The sequence below is a fragment of the Serinus canaria genome, chromosome 26, assembly GCF_022539315.1.
Source record: "Serinus canaria isolate serCan28SL12 chromosome 26, serCan2020, whole genome shotgun sequence".
In the NCBI taxonomy this organism is placed as follows: Eukaryota; Metazoa; Chordata; class Aves; order Passeriformes; family Fringillidae; genus Serinus; species Serinus canaria.
The window spans coordinates 4,127,188-4,145,579 of NC_066339.1; the positions used below are offsets into that span (position 1 = coordinate 4,127,188).

The 18,392-nt window shown below is 54.0% G+C and overlaps 1 protein-coding gene across 5 annotated transcripts in view; it reads right to left on the reverse strand.

Annotated features, from left to right (window-relative positions):
- The window catches only part of ATP2B4 (ATPase plasma membrane Ca2+ transporting 4), a 59,215-nt gene that overhangs the window by 13,003 nt on the left and 27,820 nt on the right, over positions 1–18,392 (reverse strand). For all 5 annotated transcript variants that reach the window (XM_050984985.1, XM_050984982.1, XM_050984984.1 and 2 more), the window contains exons 5-19: positions 16,809–16,934; positions 16,454–16,579; positions 14,311–14,346; positions 12,308–12,469; positions 11,812–12,026; positions 10,745–10,987; positions 9,527–9,661; positions 8,072–8,178; positions 7,134–7,368; positions 5,494–5,673; positions 4,717–4,804; positions 4,510–4,616; positions 2,782–2,973; positions 1,639–1,852; positions 631–842 (exon numbers count right to left, since the gene is read on the reverse strand). In XM_050984985.1, coding sequence (XP_050840942.1) covers positions 631–842; positions 1,639–1,852; positions 2,782–2,973; positions 4,510–4,616; positions 4,717–4,804; positions 5,494–5,673; positions 7,134–7,368; positions 8,072–8,178; positions 9,527–9,661; positions 10,745–10,987; positions 11,812–12,026; positions 12,308–12,469; positions 14,311–14,346; positions 16,454–16,579; positions 16,809–16,934 — 2,378 coding nt within the window. The remainder of the gene's footprint in view (positions 1–630; positions 843–1,638; positions 1,853–2,781; positions 2,974–4,509; positions 4,617–4,716; positions 4,805–5,493; positions 5,674–7,133; positions 7,369–8,071; positions 8,179–9,526; positions 9,662–10,744; positions 10,988–11,811; positions 12,027–12,307; positions 12,470–14,310; positions 14,347–16,453; positions 16,580–16,808; positions 16,935–18,392) is intronic.

An 18,392-nucleotide genomic window follows, 5' to 3' on the forward strand; every position in this document is an offset into this window, starting at 1 on the left:
GAATAACCCATATGGAATAGCCCATGGAGCAGAATGGAAGCCATGGAATCCCAGTGGAACAATCCATGGAGCAAACTAGAACCCACGTGGAATAACCCATGGAGCAAAGTGGAAGCCACAGAATCCCAGTGGAACAATCCAGGGAGCAAAGTGGAACCCATGTGGAATAACCCATGTGGAATAACGCATGGGGCACAGTGGAACCCATGGAATAACTCATGTGGAATAACCCATGGAATAACTCATGTGGAATAGCCCATGGAATAACCCATGTGGAATAACCCATGGAATAACCCATGTAATTACCCATGTGGAATAACCCATGGAGCAACGTGGAACCCATGGAATAACTCCTGTGGAATAACCCATGGAATAACCCATGTAGAATAACCCATGGAGCAAAATGGAAGCCATGGAATAACCCATGTGGAACAATCCATGGAGCACAGTGGAACCCATGTGGAATAACCCATGGAATAACCCATGGATCAAAGAGGAAGCCATGGAATAACCCATGGAATAACCCATGTGGAATAACCCATGGAATAACCCATGTGGAATAACCCATGGAGCAAAGCAGAAGCCACAGAACCCCAGCGGAACCAAGCAGAACCCCCGGGCTGGGGTCACCTGGGCGAAGAAGGTGCCCAGCACCACGGTGCAGAAGATGGGGTTGCGGTAGATGGCCTCGAAGACGTTCCTCTCGCCGTGGATCTTGCGCGCGTTGATCTCGTTGAAGAGCTGCATCATCACGAAGGTGTTGAAGACGATGGTGTAGTGCTCGGTGGGGGGCGAGTGCAGGGGCGCGTTCCGGCCGCTGTCGATGTCGAAAAACTTCTCCCCTGAGCAGGAGAAAAAGGGATTTGGGCAAGGGAAGATGTGGAAGAGGTTTTACAGCATTTCTGTGAGCCAGAGAGGTTTGAGGAGAGATCTGTGTTTACACTGAATGAATTTTCTACCGAGGTCGTTGACGTAGAATGACCAAATTGTCCCAAAATAGAAACCAAGAAAGAAAGAAAAACCCATAAAAACCAGGAAAGGAAGAAAAACCAATAGAAAAAAACAATTGAAACCAAGAGAGAAAGAAAAACCAATAGAATAAAACCAACAGAAATCAAGAAAGATTTTCCTTTTCTTTTCCTTTTCCCCTTTCCCTTTCTTCCCTTTCCCTTTCCTTTTCCTTTTCTCTTTCCTTTTCCTTTTTCCTTCCCCTTCTCCTTTTCTCCTTTCTTTATCCTTTTTCTTTTCCCCTTTCCCTTTCTTCCCTTTCCCTTTCCATTTTTCCCTGTCCTTTTCTCCTTTCCCTTTCCTTTTCCTTTTCTCTTTCATTTTCCATTTTCCCCTTTCCTGTTCCTTTTTTCCTTTCCCTTCTCCTTTTCTCCTTTCTTTCTCCTTTTTTCCCTTTCCTTTTCCTTTTTCCCCTTTTCCCTTCCCTTCCCTTCCCTTCCCTTCCCTTCCCTTCCCTTCCCTTCCCTTCCCTTCCCTTCCCTTCCCTTCCCTTCCCTTCCTCTTCCTTTCCTTTTCCTTCCTTTTTTTCCCCCTTTTCTTTTCCTTTTCCCCTTTCCTTTTCCCCTTTCCATTCCCCCTCTCCCCCCTCCCCTCCCCTCCCTCCCAGGACGCTCTGGCACTGTCACTGACCTGCGAAGAGCAGGGTGAAGATGATGGTGAGCTGGTAGACGGCGTGGCCCAGGATGTTTTTCATCATGGTGCGGGAGATGAGCGGCTTGTTGCGCCCGTAGGGTTTGCGCAGCAGCAGCGACTCCGACGGCGGCTCCGTGGCCAGCGCCAGCGAGGCGAACGTGTCCATGATCAGGTTCACCCACAGCATCTGCACGGCCTTCAGGGGCGAGTCCTGAGGGGGGAGAAGGTGTCACACCACCAAAATAAACCTTTGTTCCCTCTTTGTTTCGCTCTCCTCCTGAACAGAACTCCAGAATTGCTCTGGGGTACTGAACACCTTCCTAAAACATTCCCAAAGATTTCTCCTTTGCTCCATGGCCTTCAGGGGAGAGTCCTGAGGGGGAGAAGGTGTCACACCACCAAAATAAACCTTTGTTCCCTCTTTGTTTTGCTCTCCTCCTGAAAACCTCTACAAAATCACTCCTAGGTATTAAACACCTTCCTACAACGTTCCCAAATATTTCTCCTTTTCTCCAAGCTCCCTGCACAGCCTCCAGGGGGAGAACAGTCACACCACCAAAATAAACCTTTGTTCCCTCTTTGTTTCGCTCTCCTCCTGAACAGAACTCCAGAATTGCTCTGGGGTACTGAACACCTTCCTAAAACATTCCCAAAGATTTCTCCTTTGCTCCAAGCTCCCTGCATGGCCTCCCAAGGCACCTCCCAGCTCCTGGCTCTTGGTCACATCCCTAAACTTCAACAGTCCATGGAAAACCTGTGAAATCCAACAGGTTTGTTTATTCTCCTGCTCCAGTGAAGAACAACCCACTGAAAACCCGCTAAATCCAAGAAATTTATTCTCCTGCTCCACTAGAAAACAACCCACTGAAAATTTGTTTAGAATCAAGGAATTTATTCCCCCGCTCCAAAGAAAAACAACCCACAGGGAATCTGTGAAATCCAACGGGTTCATGCATTGCCCTGCTCTCTACCTGCATGATGAAGGCACTGGTGAAGGCCACGATGGTGCCACCACCATGTCCCACCCACCAAGGTGACACCCCCATGTCCCACCCAGCCAGGGGAGCTCACCTGTGTGATGCAGGCGCCGGTGAAGGCCACGATGACACCCCCATGTCCCACCCAGCCAGGTGAGCTCACCTGTGTGATGCAGGCGCCGGTGAAGGCCACGATGACGGCCACCACGTTGACGGTGAGCTGGAACTGCAGGAACTTGGAGATGCTGTCGTAGACGTTGCGGCCCCACATGACGGCCTTGACGATGCTGGTGAAGTTGTCGTCGGTCAGGATGATGTCCGAGGCCTCCTTGGCCACGTCCGTGCCCGCGATGCCCTTGGGGACAAAGGCAGGGGTGAGTCACGGCCCTGCCTGGCTCTGCTCTGTGCCAGGGATGTGCCCAGCAGGAAAAGCTCCTGGTGCTGGTGCCAATCCCTGCTGGGCAGGGACAGCAGAGCTCCAGAGCCTTCAGGGCTCTGAGGCAGGTCGGCTTTCCCAGACTGAGCCACAGTGCTGGAAAGCTGGGAAACAGCTGGGAAAACACCAGGAAACAGCTGGGAAACAGCTGGGAAAACACCAGGAAACAGCTGGGAAAACACCAGGAAACAGCTGGGAAACAGCTGGGAAAACACCAGGAAACAGCTGGAAAACAGGCTGGAAAACAGCTGGGAAACAGGCAGGAAAATGCCAGGAAACAGCTGGGAAACAGGCAGAAAAACAGCTGGGAAACAGTTGGAAAACAGCTGGGAAACAGGCAAGAAACATCTGGGAAACAGCTGGAACAAAGCTGGAAATCTGCTGGGAAAATGCCAGAAAACAGCTGGAAAACAGGTGGAAAACAGGCAAGAAACAGACAGGAAAACAGCTGGAAAACAGACTGAAAAGCAGCTGGGAAACAACTGGAAAACAGCTGGGAAACAGACTGGAAAACAGACTGGAAAGCAGCTGGGAAACAGCTGGGAAACAGCTGGGAAACAGCTGGGAAACAGCTCCCTCCTCATGCCAGGGATTGGCTCCATCCCAGGCTGGGCACCTCTGCTGGGAGCCCAAAGGAGGGAGAGTTCAGCCCGGAGGTTTCTGCCCTGGCCCGGGCTGGGAACGGCCCCACAGCTTCCTAAAAATCCCCAAAACTCCCCAAAAATCCCCAGCAGCGTCTCCAGGGCAGCGGGCTGGGCTGCACTTCCCGGAGCCGGCACAGCGAGGCGCTCGTCCCGCAGGAATTCCATGCAGGAATTCCAAGCCCTGCCCAAATCCAGCCCATTCCTGGCGTTTTCCTGGATTCCCCAGATCCCAATCCCTCCTCTAAGGGGAAATCCCTGCCTGTTGCAGCACGTGGGGTTTAGGGGAACAGCCCTCCCTGCTTCTGGAATTGTGCTTGGATGTTCAGCACATTCCTAAAAACACTTCCCAAAAATCTCACATCTTCTCCCCACCCAGCTCCTGCTCATCTCCCTAAAATCAATCCTCAGGGAACCTGTTAAAAACAGCAGGTTTATTTCCCTGCTCCTTTCAGACAGGATAAAAAGGCATCAAAACAGAGTTTTCCACCATAAATCAATTCCCAAAGCCTGATCCAGCACCGTGCCTGGAATTGGGGTGAAAAGCTGCAGGGAAAACCAAATCCTGGGGTTCCCATGGCTCTCCTGGATCCAGCAGGGACACCAGGACAGGGCAGGTCCCTGCTCTGTGACCTCCAAGGAATTCCCAACCCTTGCTCACAGCCCTGCTCAGCTCAGGCCCAAACCCAACACCCTGAGAAAATTCCTTTTTGGGATTTTAGTCCATCCCAAAGATTTGGATCAGAGTTCCCATGGTCTGGAAGCAATCCCATGGAGCAAAGGAAAAATTGGAAAACCCCCAGGCTGGCCCTACCATGGCAAAGCCAACGTCTGCTTTCTTCAGGGCTGGGCCATCGTTGGTCCCGTCCCCTGTCACTGCCACCACCTGCCTCTGGTCACCCACGGTGCTGTCGATGATTCCTGCCATGGAAACAAGGAATTAAACTCCAAGGGAATGATCCCAGCCTGGATCAAGCTGGGAAAACTCGAGGGAGGTGCCCCTGGGCAGGGCAGTGCCCACCTTTCACCAGGGTGTGCTTGTCTGTTGGGGAGGAGCGTGCCAGCACCCGCAGCTTGGGCCAGATCTTGTCCAGCTGCTCCTGCTCCACCTGCAGGACCAGGAAAAAAGGAAGTGATTCCCCCCGGGAATTTTTTGTCCCACCAGAGAGCAAATCCCAGCTGGGACAGGACAGTGGGTTCACCCCAAACACTGCTGAGCACCCCAGCAGCTTCCTTATCCAAGGAAAAGAGGAAAAAACCAGCAGGATTTGGGAAAACTAGCAGGGCTTGGAAAATCCAGCAGGATTTGGGAAACCCACTGGGATTTGGGAAATCCAGCAAGATCCTGAAAACCCATCAGGATTCTGAAAAGCCATCAGGATTTAGGAAACCCCTCAGGCTTTAGGAAACCCCTCATGATTTGGGAACCCCCTCATGATTTGGGAAACCCCTCAGGATTTGGGAAACCCCTCAGGATTTAGGAAACCCCTCAGGATTTGGGAAACCCCTCAGGATTTGGGAACCCCCTCATGATTTGGGAAACCCCTCAGGATCTGGGAACCCACTCAGGATTTGGGAAACCCCTCAGGCTTTAGGAAACCCCTCAGGATTTAGGAACCCCTCATGATTTGGGAACCCCCTCATGATTTGGGAACCCCCTCATGATTGGGAACCCACTCAGGAATTGGGAAACCCCTCAGGCTTTAGGAAACCCCTCAGGATTTAGGAAATCCCTCAGGATTTGGGATTTTTGCAGCTGCAGACGCCTCCGTGCCCGGGCAGGGCAGAGCTCTCCCACCTCTCCCTTCTCGTTGCGGATCAGGCGGTTGAACTCCTTCCCCTCCAGGCACAGGAAGTCCTCCCCGGGCAGCAGGATGCCACACTTGGTGGCGATGGCACGGGCGGTGTTGATGTTGTCCCCTGTCACCATGCGGACGGTGATGCCCGCGCGCTGGCACTTCAGGATGGCATCGGGCACCTGGGGACAGGGACAGGGACGGGGTTGGCACTGGGGTCACCGCGAGTGGGGCGGCTCCTCGTCCCTAAAAGGATCTGGAGAGGGCTCTGGAGGGGTCAGGGAGCTGCATCTGCCACCCCAAAGGGAAAGGACCTCGCTGCCACCTCGCTGTCACCTCACTGTCACATCGCTGTCACCTCGCTGGGCTCTCCTGGATCCAGCAGAGACACCAGGACAGGGCAGGTCCCAGCTCTGGGACCTCCAAGGAATTCCCAACCCTTTGCTCACAGTCCCACACAGCCTTTCCTCCCTGCCAAAGGGAAGGGACCTCGCTGCCACCTCGCTGCCACCTCGCTGCCACCTCGCTGTCACCTCGCTGCCACCTCCCTGGGTGCCAAGGCATGGCCAGGCCATCCATAAAAGCAGGAATTTCATCCTCTCCCACCCCACTAATGGGTTTATCCATCAGGGAAGAGAGGAAATTGGAGTGAGCAATGAGCAAATCGAATCAGGAGCCTCCAGAGCCGCTGCAGCCGGGGGATCTGTAATGCAATTCCCAGACTGCCAGATCCCTGAACATCTCATCAGGGACCAGGAGAGCAGGGGGAGAGCTCCAGACTGCATCCACAGGCAGGGATGGGGCATTATTGCATTAGCCCAGCACACAGCTCCCAGGGAAAAGCAGCTCCTGGAGCCCAGGGATTCTTGCTGGCTGTTTCCATCCACCTTTGGTGCAGCCTGGAGCAGCACAGACCCCAAGGATTGGGAATTTCGGGTGGGAACATGCTGCCATGGTGGTGTTTTGTCCAAAAATGGGAGAAAAATGCCCGCAGCAGGGATGGGCACAGAGGAGCTGCTGGAATTCCCTGGGGGAATATCAGGGATGGGCACAGGGAAACTGCTGGAAATCCTTGGGGGCACAGCAGGGATGGGAATAGAGGAGCTGCTGGAATTCCTGAGGGGAACAGCAGGGATGGGCACAGAGGAGCTGTGGATGTGGTGACAGGAATGTGCTGAGTGGCTTTTGGGTGGATGTTCCTTGAGGGCACAGCAGGAGCTGCTGAAATTCCTTGGGGGCACAGCTCCTTCCAGCACAGAGGAGCTGCTGGAAATCCTTGGGGCACATCAGGGATGGGCACAGGGGAACTGCTGGAATTCCTTGGGGACACATCAGGGATGGGCACAGAGGAGCTGCTGGAATTCCTTGGGGACACATCAGAGATGGGCACAGGGGAGCTGCTGGAATTCCTTGGGGACACATCAGGATGGGCACAGGGGAGCTGCTGGAATTCCTTGGGGCACAGGGGAACTGCTGGAGTTCCCTGGGGGAATATCAGGGATGGGCACAGAGAAGCTGCTGGAATTCCTTGGGGACACATCAGGGATGGGCACAGGGGAACTGCTGGAGTTCCTGAGGAGATCCCAGCCCCGAGCAGCAGGAGAAGGGCCAGGAACAGCAGAGGCCAGGGGGGGTTTGGTACCTCGGGCCGTACGGGATCCTCGATCCCCACCACAGCAATGCAGGTCAGGTCAGACAGGATCTCGTTCTCGCTGTCCCAGTCGGGCTCTGCATCCGCAGGGAAGTCCCGGAATGCCAGGCAGATGGTCCTGAGCCCGTGGCAGGCCATGGGCTCGATCACCTTCTTCACCATCTCGTCCCTGTCCTTCACCTTGAACACCCGCGGCTCGCCGTTCTTGTCCAGGATCTTGGTGCACCTGAGGGGGCCGGGAGGTGAGTGAGGCACTGTCACATTCCTGGCACCCCATCCACAAAAAAGGGGCTGCTCCTTTTTCACAGCCCCCTCCAGATTTCCTAAACCCACCCAAAAAACACTCAGCACATTCCTGTCACCACCACCACAAAAAGGGGCACATTCCCCTTCCACAGCTCCCTCCAACTTTCCCAAACCCACCCAAAACCCACTTGGCATGTTCCCAGCACCCTATCTACAAGTAGGGGCTGTTCCTTTTTCACAGACCCCTCCAAATTTCCTAAACCCACCCAAAAAACACTCAGCACATTCCTGTCACCCCACTTCCAGAAGGGGCACATTCCCCTTCCACAGCTCACTCCAATTTCCCCAAATCCACCCCAAAACCACTCAGCACATTCCTGGCACCCCATCCACAAAAAGGGGCACATTCCTCTTCTACAACTCCTTCCAACTTCCCTAAATCCACCCCAAATCCACTTGGCACATTCCTGGCACCCCATCCACAAGAAGGGGCTGTCCCTTTTTCAGAGCCCCCTCCAACTTCCCCAAACCCACCCAAACCCCATTCCTTCCACCCTGTATGACACCCCCTTTCCCTCCAGCTCCCCCAAACCCCACTGGGCACCTGGCAGCAGCCAGCCCCGTGCCCCCTTGCCCCGTGGGATGCCCAGGAATGCCAGGGCCGGGGCAGGAGCAGGATTTACTTGCGCAGGATGATCTCGGAGGCGCCCTTGCTGTACATGCGGAAGCCGCCGCCGCTGTTCCTCAGCACGGTGCTCATGGACTTGCGCACGGAGTTGAAGGTGTACACCTGATTTTTGGGGGAAAAAAACCCCAAAACTAACTCCACACCTTGTAAAAGATGTAAAGCTGGTATGTTTATTACAGCCCTGGATGCCTGTGGGGTCGTTCCTCCTTAAGGACGCCCCCTGAGAATTCCCGATCCTTTTTCATCCCCCTCACTTGTACATATGCAGAGTTTCACAACAGGTTTATGAATATTCATTATAGGTTCATATAGGTTCTATAGGCCCTATTCATTAGGTTCTATTCATTATAGGTTTATGAATATTCATTATAGGTTCATATAGGTTCATAGGCCCTATTCATTATAGGTTTATGAATATTCATTATAGGTTCATAGGCCCTATTCATTATAGGTTTATGAATATTCATTATAGGTTCATATAGGTTCTATAGGCCCTATTTATTATAAGTTTATGTATATTCATTATAGGTTCATATAGGTTCTATAGATCCTATTAATTAGGTTCTATTCATTGTAGGTTTATGAATATTCATTATAGGTTCATATAGGTTCTAAAGGTCCTATTCTTTATAGGTTTATGTATATTCATTCTAGGTTCATATAGGTTCTATAGGTCCTGTTCATTATAGGTTTATGAATATTCAGTATAGGTTCATATAGGTTCTATAGGCCCTATTCATTAGGCCCTATTCATTATAGGTTTATGAATATGCACTATAGGTTCATATAGGTTCTATAGGTCCTGTTCATTATAGGTTTATGAATATTCATTATAGTTTCATATAGGTTCTATAGGTCCTATCATTAGGCCCTATTCATATAGGTTATGAATATTCATTATAGTTCATATAGGTTCTATAGGCCCTATTCATAGGCCCTATTCATTAGGTTATGAATATTCATGTTAGGTTCATATAGGTTCTATAGGCCCTATTCATTATAGGTTTATGTATATTCATTATAGGTTCATATAGGTTGTGTAGGTCCTATTCATTAGGCCCTATTCATTATAGGTTTATGAATATTCATTATAGGTTCATATAGGTTCTATAGACCCTATTCATTATAGGTTTATGTATATTCATTTTACTTGTTCTGCATTACAACTTGGAATTAGTCCTTGTACAGGGAACTCTCTGGTCACTTTGTCTCTGGCAGCTTCAGCTTTAGCTCTCACCTTTGTTTCAGAGTTCAAGGGCCCCTCTTCTCTCCCTTTTTACTTTGGGAGCTCCCATTCTTTTTCCTCGAGAGCACAGCAGAGTTACCAGACCAAGTGAGCTCAAACAGCACAATTCATCTCAGCTAGCAAGCTCCAGACTTGGTAACTCAAAGCAGCACATTCCCCTAAATCCAAAATGGATTTCCACCCTGGTCAAGCTCTGTCTCAGACCTTGTAGAGCTTCTCCTCGGGCACCTCGTTGCGCACGGCCTGGTAGTCCTGCTTCAGGTCCAGCACGAAGCCCAGCAGGGCACACTCGGTCTTGTTGCCCACCTGGCGGGGCAGCCCCCCCTCCTTCTCTGGTGGCTGCAAAAAGGAGGGAGAAACGATGAGGGAGGGCAAAGCCGGGTGGGGAGAAGGGTGGAATGATGGGTGGAATGAGGGAGGGATGGAGGGATGGATGGATGGATGGATGGATGGATGGATGGATGGATGGATGGATGGATGGATGGATGGATGGATGGATGGATGGATGGATGGATGGATGGATGGATGGATGGATGGATGGATGGATGGATGGATGGATGGATGGATGGATGGATGAATGGATGGATGGATGGATGGATGGGTGGATGGGTGGATGGGTGGATGGATGGATGGATGGATGGAATCCATGGAATCCATGGATGGATGGATGGGTGGATGGATGGATGGATGGATGGATGGATGGATGGATGGATGGATGGATGGATGGACAGACAGATGGAATCTATGGATGGATGGATGGATGGATGCATGGATGGAGGGAAAGAGGGATGGATGGAGGGAATCCATGGATGGAAGGAATCCATGGAATCCATGGATGGATGTATGGAATCCATGGATGGATGGATAGAATGATGAATGGAACAACAGATGGAATCCATGGATGGATGGATGGATGGATGGAACGATGCCTTAAGTTTCAGCTTTTGCATTTTCCAGACTCTGTACTTCATTAGGATAAAACTCCGAACTTCACATGCTCTCCTCACAGCTCACACCAAACAATCCCTTCCCAGCCCCAGAACCAAGGACATGGCTGCAGCCTCAGCCCCAAAACTGTAAACAACAGGGAATTGAGGAGAGCAGACTGGGAGGATGGGACTGCAGAACCTGGAGCTGGAATTGGACAATAAACCCCAATAAGGAAATGCACCAAAACTTATAAAAGTGTGAAAACTCGTGACCAGGTGTCTATCTTGGGTGGAGCCACGGCCAGGCTCTTGAACTGCCCAAGTATCCTTGAAGATTCACCTTGGGCAGGTAGGACAGGGGACAAGGTGAGGGGACAGGGACAGCCCTTCCCATATTTTAATAAATCCTAATTTATTCCTTTGTCTGCACCCTCTGTTCTAGGCACCTTTCCAAGGCATCAGGACACCCCCAAGCTCTGGTGCAGCATCTCACCAGGATTTTGGAGGTGTAGGCAGAGTTGATGGCCACGCCGTGGACGATGAGGTCCAGGATTTTGGGCAGGATGGCCTCGGGGTCGGGGATCTGGCGGTAGTGGGTGTCCCCCACGTAGGCCTGCACCACCGTCATGCGGTTCATGGTCAGCGTGCCCGTCTTGTCCGAGCAGATGGCCGTGGCGTTGCCCATGGTCTCGCAGGCGTCCAGGTGCCTCACCAGGTTGTTGTCCTTCATCATTTTCTGCAAGCAGAGAGAAGGTCAGGGCTGACCTCGCCCCCGTCACCCCCGTCCCTTGCTGCGTTGTGATTTCAGGGTTTACCTCAGAACCCCGGGTCCCTCCCCTGGTAATTCCCTCCCAGGTGTGTCAGTCACCTCTCCTTTCCCCTCACTGATCCCTGCTAAGCACTGTCTGTCAGTCCTGGCATTCCAGAAGGGTGTCTGGCAGATTCAAAGGATGGCCTCCACCCCGGGGGGCATTGGGCCATCCAGGTGTCCTTTGTCCCTTGAGACCTCCTCTCCTGTCCCTGGCTGGTGGCTCCCTGTCCCTTCCCTGCCCTCTCCCCAGGGTTAAAAGGAGCAGCACCCACGGGGTCAGGAGTTCTGCTGGAGCTGGGGCTGGGTTCAGAGAACAAAGCTCTGAATCCAAACCCTCCATCAGAACCGACTCCTTTCCTTCCCCATCACCCTAAAGCTTCTCCATAGAGGGAAACCTGAGGAGCAGCCCCTGTGATGGGGGGAAGCTCCATCCTGCAGCCACCAGAGCTCCTGCAGGCCTGGACTTGTCCCCACGTGCCCAACTGCAGCCCCAGCCATGGCCAAAAGTGTCCTGGGGTGAAACACCACCCAGCCATGGCCAAAAGTGTCTGTGGGGTGAAACACCACCCAGCCATGGCCAAAAGTGTCCTGGGGTGAAACACCACCCAGCCATGGCCAAAAGTGTCTGTGGGGTGAAACACCACAGTGCTGCTGTTTGGTTCAGGACCAAGGGCCAGACAAGCTCAGGCTCGTCCTGTCCAGCCCCACTGGTGACGTTCCAACAGTCCCTCCTCACCCTCAGGTCTCACCTTGACGGAGTAGGCCAGCGAGATGGTGACAGCCAGCGGGAGCCCCTCGGGCACGGCCACCACCAGCACGGTGACGCCGATGATGAAGAACTTGACGAAGTACTGGATGTAGATGGGGGTGCACTCGGCCAGCCAGGGCCGCTTCTGCACCCCGAAGGTGTCGATGACGAAGTAGAGCACCAAGATGATGACGGTGATGGCCGACATGATCAGCCCTGGGGACAAGGATGAGGTCAGGGGACACAGGGGACAGGGTCAGCCCATCCCCACCAGCTCTGGGGACAATGGGGATGGGGACAAGGATGAGGTGAGGGGACACAGGTCAAGGTCAGCCCTTCCCCACCAGCTCTGGGGACACAGGGACAGGGTCAGCCCTTCCTCACCAGTTCTGGGGACACAGGGGACAGGGTCAGCCAGTCCCCACCAGCTCTGGGGACACAGGGGACAGGGTCAGCCCTTCCCCACCAGCTCTGGGGTCATTGTCACTGTCACTGACCTGCCTTCCCGATCTGCACCGCCAGGCGCGTGAGCTTCCCCTGCAGCACCGACTTCTCCTTCTTGGGCACCTTCACCTTCTTCTTCTCCTTCTCCTCGTTCTCCACCCCCTCCTGGCTCTTCAGGGGCTGGATCTCTAAGGCCACACCATCCTGAGTTTTAGCTACAGCCCAGGGAGCAAAAGAAGACACCACGTGTGAACAGGAGAGACCCAGGCCAGGCTGGAGGACACCACGGAGGAGGATGGTGGTGGCAGAGAGAGAGAGAGAGAGAAATCCAGGACAAGAACCACTCCCGACCACACACGCGTCCGAGCACATGGAAGCTCCGTGTCCAGGGCCCTGCCACCTCTCTCGGGGTGCTTTTCTGTCATCTCCCCCCTGCCCATGAATAAGGGATCCTCTGAGGTGACTCTGGCACCTGTCACACCTCTGCAAGAGACCCTCCAGGCCAGATTTTGGGGTCTCTTCCAGCCTCTAAGCCTGCAGAGGACTGGGAGCGCTTTGGGATGAGCCCAGAGATGCTCCAGTGTCCCCAGTGCCTCCATGAGTGTCCCCAGCTCCCCCAGTGCCACCTCTGCAGTGCCCCGTGGGCAGGGAAGCGACGGAGGGAGTGAGATGGAGGGGAGGGTTAGAAATTGGGATGGAGACTGAAGAGCAGGGAGCCAGGAATGCTCCAGTCCCAGCCTGGAGCCATCCACCACGCCTTTGGGAGCCGAGACAGCCCGGCTTCCCGTTCCTAAACCTGGGCTAACCCAGCTGGAAGGCTGCAAGCCTGGAAGCTTTGGAGAGGGATGGGCAGCCCAGCAGAGGCTCCTCCTGAGCTGCTGGAGCTGGAGGAGCAGCTGTGGCCTCAGGGCCACCCCGGGACCTGTCCCCTCCTGGGCTGGAGGCCACCCCGGAGCAGCTCCACAGAGGAACCTCCACGGTGACAAGAGACCCGACACGGACACAACAAAGCACCCGGACACAGCTGACTCAAGGAGGGCAACTCAAACTGCTGAGAGAGAGAGAAACAGAGAGAGAAACAGAGAGAGAGAGAGAGGGGTGGAGAGAGAGGTGCAGAAATGGGGCTTCCTCCACAGCCTGCAAAGAACAGGGTGAGAAACACTGGCGAGGAGACGCTCACGGAGTCGAGGCCATGGCAGGACAGGGTGCAAGCGTCCCCTGGGGGAGATCTCATCCCAGGAATGCCAGGAGGGCACCTCCAGCTCTGCCCTGAACACCAACCCTGTGCAGGGACAGCTTTAAACCACCAGATCCCTGCTGGGACTCATGGGGATAGCCCAAGAAAGGGATGCTGTGCCAGAAGTGCTGCTGAAGGGCCTTGTCCTCCCTGAGAAATGGCTTTTCCCCACTCAGGAACAATGGGGAGGCTCATCCCAGTGAGGCCTTCAGATTTTAGCTTTTATCTCTTCCATACATTTATAATCCTGTAAATCTTTAGTGTATAACTAAACTCCACACACAGTGCCAGCTGCTGCTTTCCCATTTTTACAAAACCATTCCTCCCCAGGCCTGGGAATCAACAACACCTCAGTGCCTCAGGACCTGAGAGATGGGAACAAAAGTGATTTATTTGGGGGGAGCAAACTTGGGGTCAGTGGCTTCATTACCTGAAGCTGTAATTGGCAAATTAAACCCCTAATATACAAAAGTGTGAAAACCCCGTGACCCATTTTTGGGTGGGCTCCTTCTGCCCTAAATGTACCCGAAAGCCCTTCAAGAAATAAAACTGCTTTTTCCTCCCTTAATTCTCTGTTTTTGGGTAGTCCCAGCAAGGCACGACCTGCCTGGGGTTGGGGTTTTGGGGACACCACGGGACCGTTGCACCCTGTCCTGGAGAAACGAGGCGAGAGTCCCGCCGGAGCAGCAAAGAGCACAGACTGATGAGGAGAAGGAAGGAAGGAAGAAGAAGGAGGAAGGAAGAAGGAGGAAGGAAGGAAGGAGGAATGCTTGGTAGTTAGTGTGGTGCTGGTTCAAAGGATGGAGAGGCTGGCGTTACCTTTGTTGCGGTTTTCGGGGGCTCCGCTTTTTTTACCTGTTCAAAGAGAGAAAGGGGGGAGGGCTGAGCACAAGGAGCCACATTCCCCATCCAGCTGGGATGATCCCAGGGGCCACTCCAGTGGTCACCCTCTGGACACCACGCCTTGGTCCACACACAGCTCGAGGCTCCGGAGCTCCCAGGCTGCCCTGGGCACCCCTGTGCCAAGGATTCTGCTTTTCCCCACCTGTAAATCTCCCCCAAACCCCCAGCAGTGCCTCGAGGGGGCTGGAGGTGCCTCAGATTTTCAGGAGGAAAAGCCACAGAGCAGATTTTCAGGAGAAGAAACCCTCCTGCAGCTCCAGGTCCCTCCCTCCTGCTGCCATCAGATCCAGATGGGAAGTGCAGGCTTGTCCCCCACTGTAGGCAGCACCAGACCCAGAGCAGGGAGGTGTGACCCCCCCCAAAATCTGTCCAGGTGGCACACGGGGGTGCCCAGGGCTGCTGCACCTCAACCAGCTTCAGGTGACAAAGGCTTTATGATGTCACCCCACAGCTCCAGTGGGGACAAACTGGTGACACCCCTTGGCCTGCTCTGCTCCCAGATCCATTGAGCTTGAAGGCTGGGAAAGCTCCAGGCACTGGGTGGATCCCAGTGCCATTCCCAGAGCCACTCCCAGGGCACCTGGTCCTGCCACATTCACAGCTCCATAGCTCCCAAATCCTGGAGCTGGGGATGGCAGGATCCAGTTCAGAGCTGGGAATGGCAGGATCCACTCCCAGAGCTGGGGAAGGCAGGATCCACTCCCAGAGCTGGGGAAGGCAGGATCCACTCCCAGAGCTGGGGAAGGCAGGATCCACTCCCAGAGCTGGGGAAGGAAGGCAGGATCCAGTTCAGAGCTGGGGATGGCAGGATCCACTCCCAGAGCTGGGGAAGGCAGGATCCACTCCCAGAGCTGGGGAGGGCAGGATCCACTCCCAGAGCTGGGGAGGGCAGGATCCACTCCCAGAGCTGGGGATGGCAGGATCCACTCCCAGAGCTGGGGAAGGCAGGATCCACTCCCAGAGCTGGGGAGGGCAGGATCCACTCCCAAAGCTGGGGAGGGCAGGATCCACTCCCAGAGCTGGGCAGGGCAGGATCCATTCCCAGAGCTGGGGAAGGCAGGATCCACTCCCAGAGCTGGGGAAGGATGGCAGGATCCAGTTCAGAGCTGGGGATGGCAGGATCCACTCCCAGAGCTGGGGATGGCAGGATCCACTCCCAGAGCTGGGGAAGGCAGGATCCAGTTCAGAGCTGGGGAAGGCAGGATCCATTCCAGAGCTGGGGAGGGCAGGATCCACTCCCAAAGCTGGGGAGGGCAGGATCCACTCCCAGAGCTGGGCAGGGCAGGATCCATTCCCAGAGCTGGGAAAGGCAGGATCCACTCCCAGAGCTGGGGATGGCAGGATCCAGCTGCAGAGCTGGGAGCTGGCAGCCAGCACAGCCTGGGAACCTCTCCCTGCCTGGCATGGCCTCCCGGGAAGGGCTCCCTGGCACGGGGATGCCAGAGCAGCTGGCAGTGCCAGCCTGGTGCTGCTGCCAGCACCTGATCCCAGTGAGGTCAAACCTGCTGAGCAGGGCATCAGGGACACAGGGAGCTTCCCCAGCAGGGAATGAGCAGCTGGATGTGAAAGCTGAGACAGGAGAGAGCTCCAGTCCCAGCACAATGGGAACACCTCAGCCTGGCTGCTGGCCCATCCCTCCTCTGCCTCCTGCCATCCCCTCCTTTGCCCCAGGGAGCTCAGGGAATGCTCAGGAGATCCTCAGTCAAGTCCTGCAGGGTTTGGATGGGCTAAAAAGACCCTGTGGGCACCCAGGACTCACCTTCCCACCTCCACGGGGTGGGCAAGGAGCACTGCAGGGGAGTTGCCACCAGCCCCTTTTCCTGGGGGATCCTTGTTCCCCCCACCCCACAGCTCCAGGATGGAGAGGAGGTGCTGGAGAAGGGTCCCAAAGAGGTCTGGGAGCATGGAGGGACCAGGTGGAGGGGACAGGGAGGGACCCCCAACCTCTCCCTGTTCCTGCCTGGGCCAGGGCAGATGACCTCGATGTGGGAGGAGCCTGTGGATGCTTCCCAGGAAAGGGAGAAAGGAGGGAAAAGGCAGGTTCAGGACATTTTCTTACCTTTCTTCACTTTCTTCTCCTCGTCACCTTCTCCTGCTCCCAAGAGGGTGAAGATGATCCCAGTCTGGGAGTTGATGCCCACGGCAGTCACCACCATCCTGCCCGAGCCCTCCATCACGTGGGTACCTGGCAGGGCAGCAATGCCATGGGCACACAGGTGACACTCCCAGCTCCCATCCCACAGAATCCCAGACTGGTTTGGCTCAGAAGGGACCTTCAAGCCCATCCTGTTCCACCCCCTGCCACGGGCAGGGACAACTTCCCCTATCCCAGATTGCTCCAAGCCCCATCCAGCCCGGTCTTGGACACCTCCCTGAGAGCAGGACCCACCCTGATCCCATCCCAGAGCCCTCACCTGACAGCAGCATGGGGTCTTTATCCATGGATTTCTTCACCTGGTCTGACTCCCCAGTCAGCGAGCTCTCATCTATCTTCAGGTCATTGCCCTGGATCAGGATCCCGTCCGCTGGCAGGAGATCACCTGGAGAGGAGGAAAACCAGGGATCAGCCCAGCCTGGGCTCAGCCCTGCCTGCTCCATCCCACAGGAATGCTCCAAAATGATCCAAAACTCGGGCTCGGACCAGCTCTGGAGGGAGGAGAAGCAGCAGGTGGGGTTTGTGAGGGACAGGTGCAATCCAATGAGATCCAACAGCTCCCAAATCCTGGCTGGAGACTCCTGGGGAGGATTTTGCTCAGGGCTTCCCCATCTGGTTTTAATGAATCCTTCCCAGAGCTCCTGATGCATCCAAAATCCACCATATCCACCTGCCAAGTATGGAATTGGGCCCTTGGGAAAACAAACACGGTGTTGGATCAATCTCCTTCCTGAATGGGAGGAATATTCCCCCTGGGAAACGAGGAGCAGGGCCTGATTGATCCCAAGGGCTGCAGCTCCTGGATCAGGAAACATCCACCAGTACCTCCAGGCCAAGGAAACAATCCCCAACAACTCCTGGGTAAGGAGATATTCCCCAGCATCTGCTGGATAACAAAACATCCCCCAGCATCTCCTGGATAATGAAATATCCAGCAACATCTCCTGGATCAGGAAATATCCAGCAACATCTCCTGGATAAGGAAATATTCCCCAGAATCTCCTGGATGAGGAAATATTCCCCAACATCTCCTGGATAACAGAATATCCCCCAACATCTCCTGGATACAAAATATCCCCATCAGTCCTGGATAGGAAATTCCGCAACATTCCTGGATCCAGATTCGAATCTCCTGGATAGAAATTCCCCAGAATCTCCTGGATAAGGAAATATCCCCCAACATCTCCTGGATAAGGAAATATCCCCCAACATCTCCTGGATAAGGAAATATCCAGCAAAATCTCCTGGATAAGGAAATGTTCCTCAAAACCTCCTGCATAAGGAAACACTCCCCAACATCTCCTGGCCAAGGAAATATTCCTCAACAATTCCTGGCCAAGGAAATATTCCTCAACATCTCCTGGATAAGGAAATATCCTCAACAGGGACAAAGTTGGGAAAATAAACTGACACAAACTAATAAAATAAATTAATTCTGATGCAGCAGCTCCTTAAAGCCGGGCAAAAAGAGAAGGTGAGCGGAGCTCGTGGAGCTCCACTGGTTACTGGAGCTGAGTGTTATTTTACTCCATGAAAATGCTGCTCCAAGGCAGCATTTCCACGGAGCAAGCAGAGGAGCTGCTGCCTGTCCCCAAGGAAGAAGGGCTGGAGCAGCAGGGAGGAGGCTGCAAGGGGAAGTGTCGCCCTAATTTTCTAATATTTTCTAAGCCTTCTGATGTTTACTTCCTTGTGGAGAACTTTCTCACACACTTTCTGTAGATAACACATTGTTTTGCATTCCTTTATGGAGGAGGAGAAACTTGATGGACTGTTAGTTTGTCCAGTGGCATCGGAGAGGTGGCATTGTCACCCTCCAATCCACTGTCACTTTTGGAAAACTATA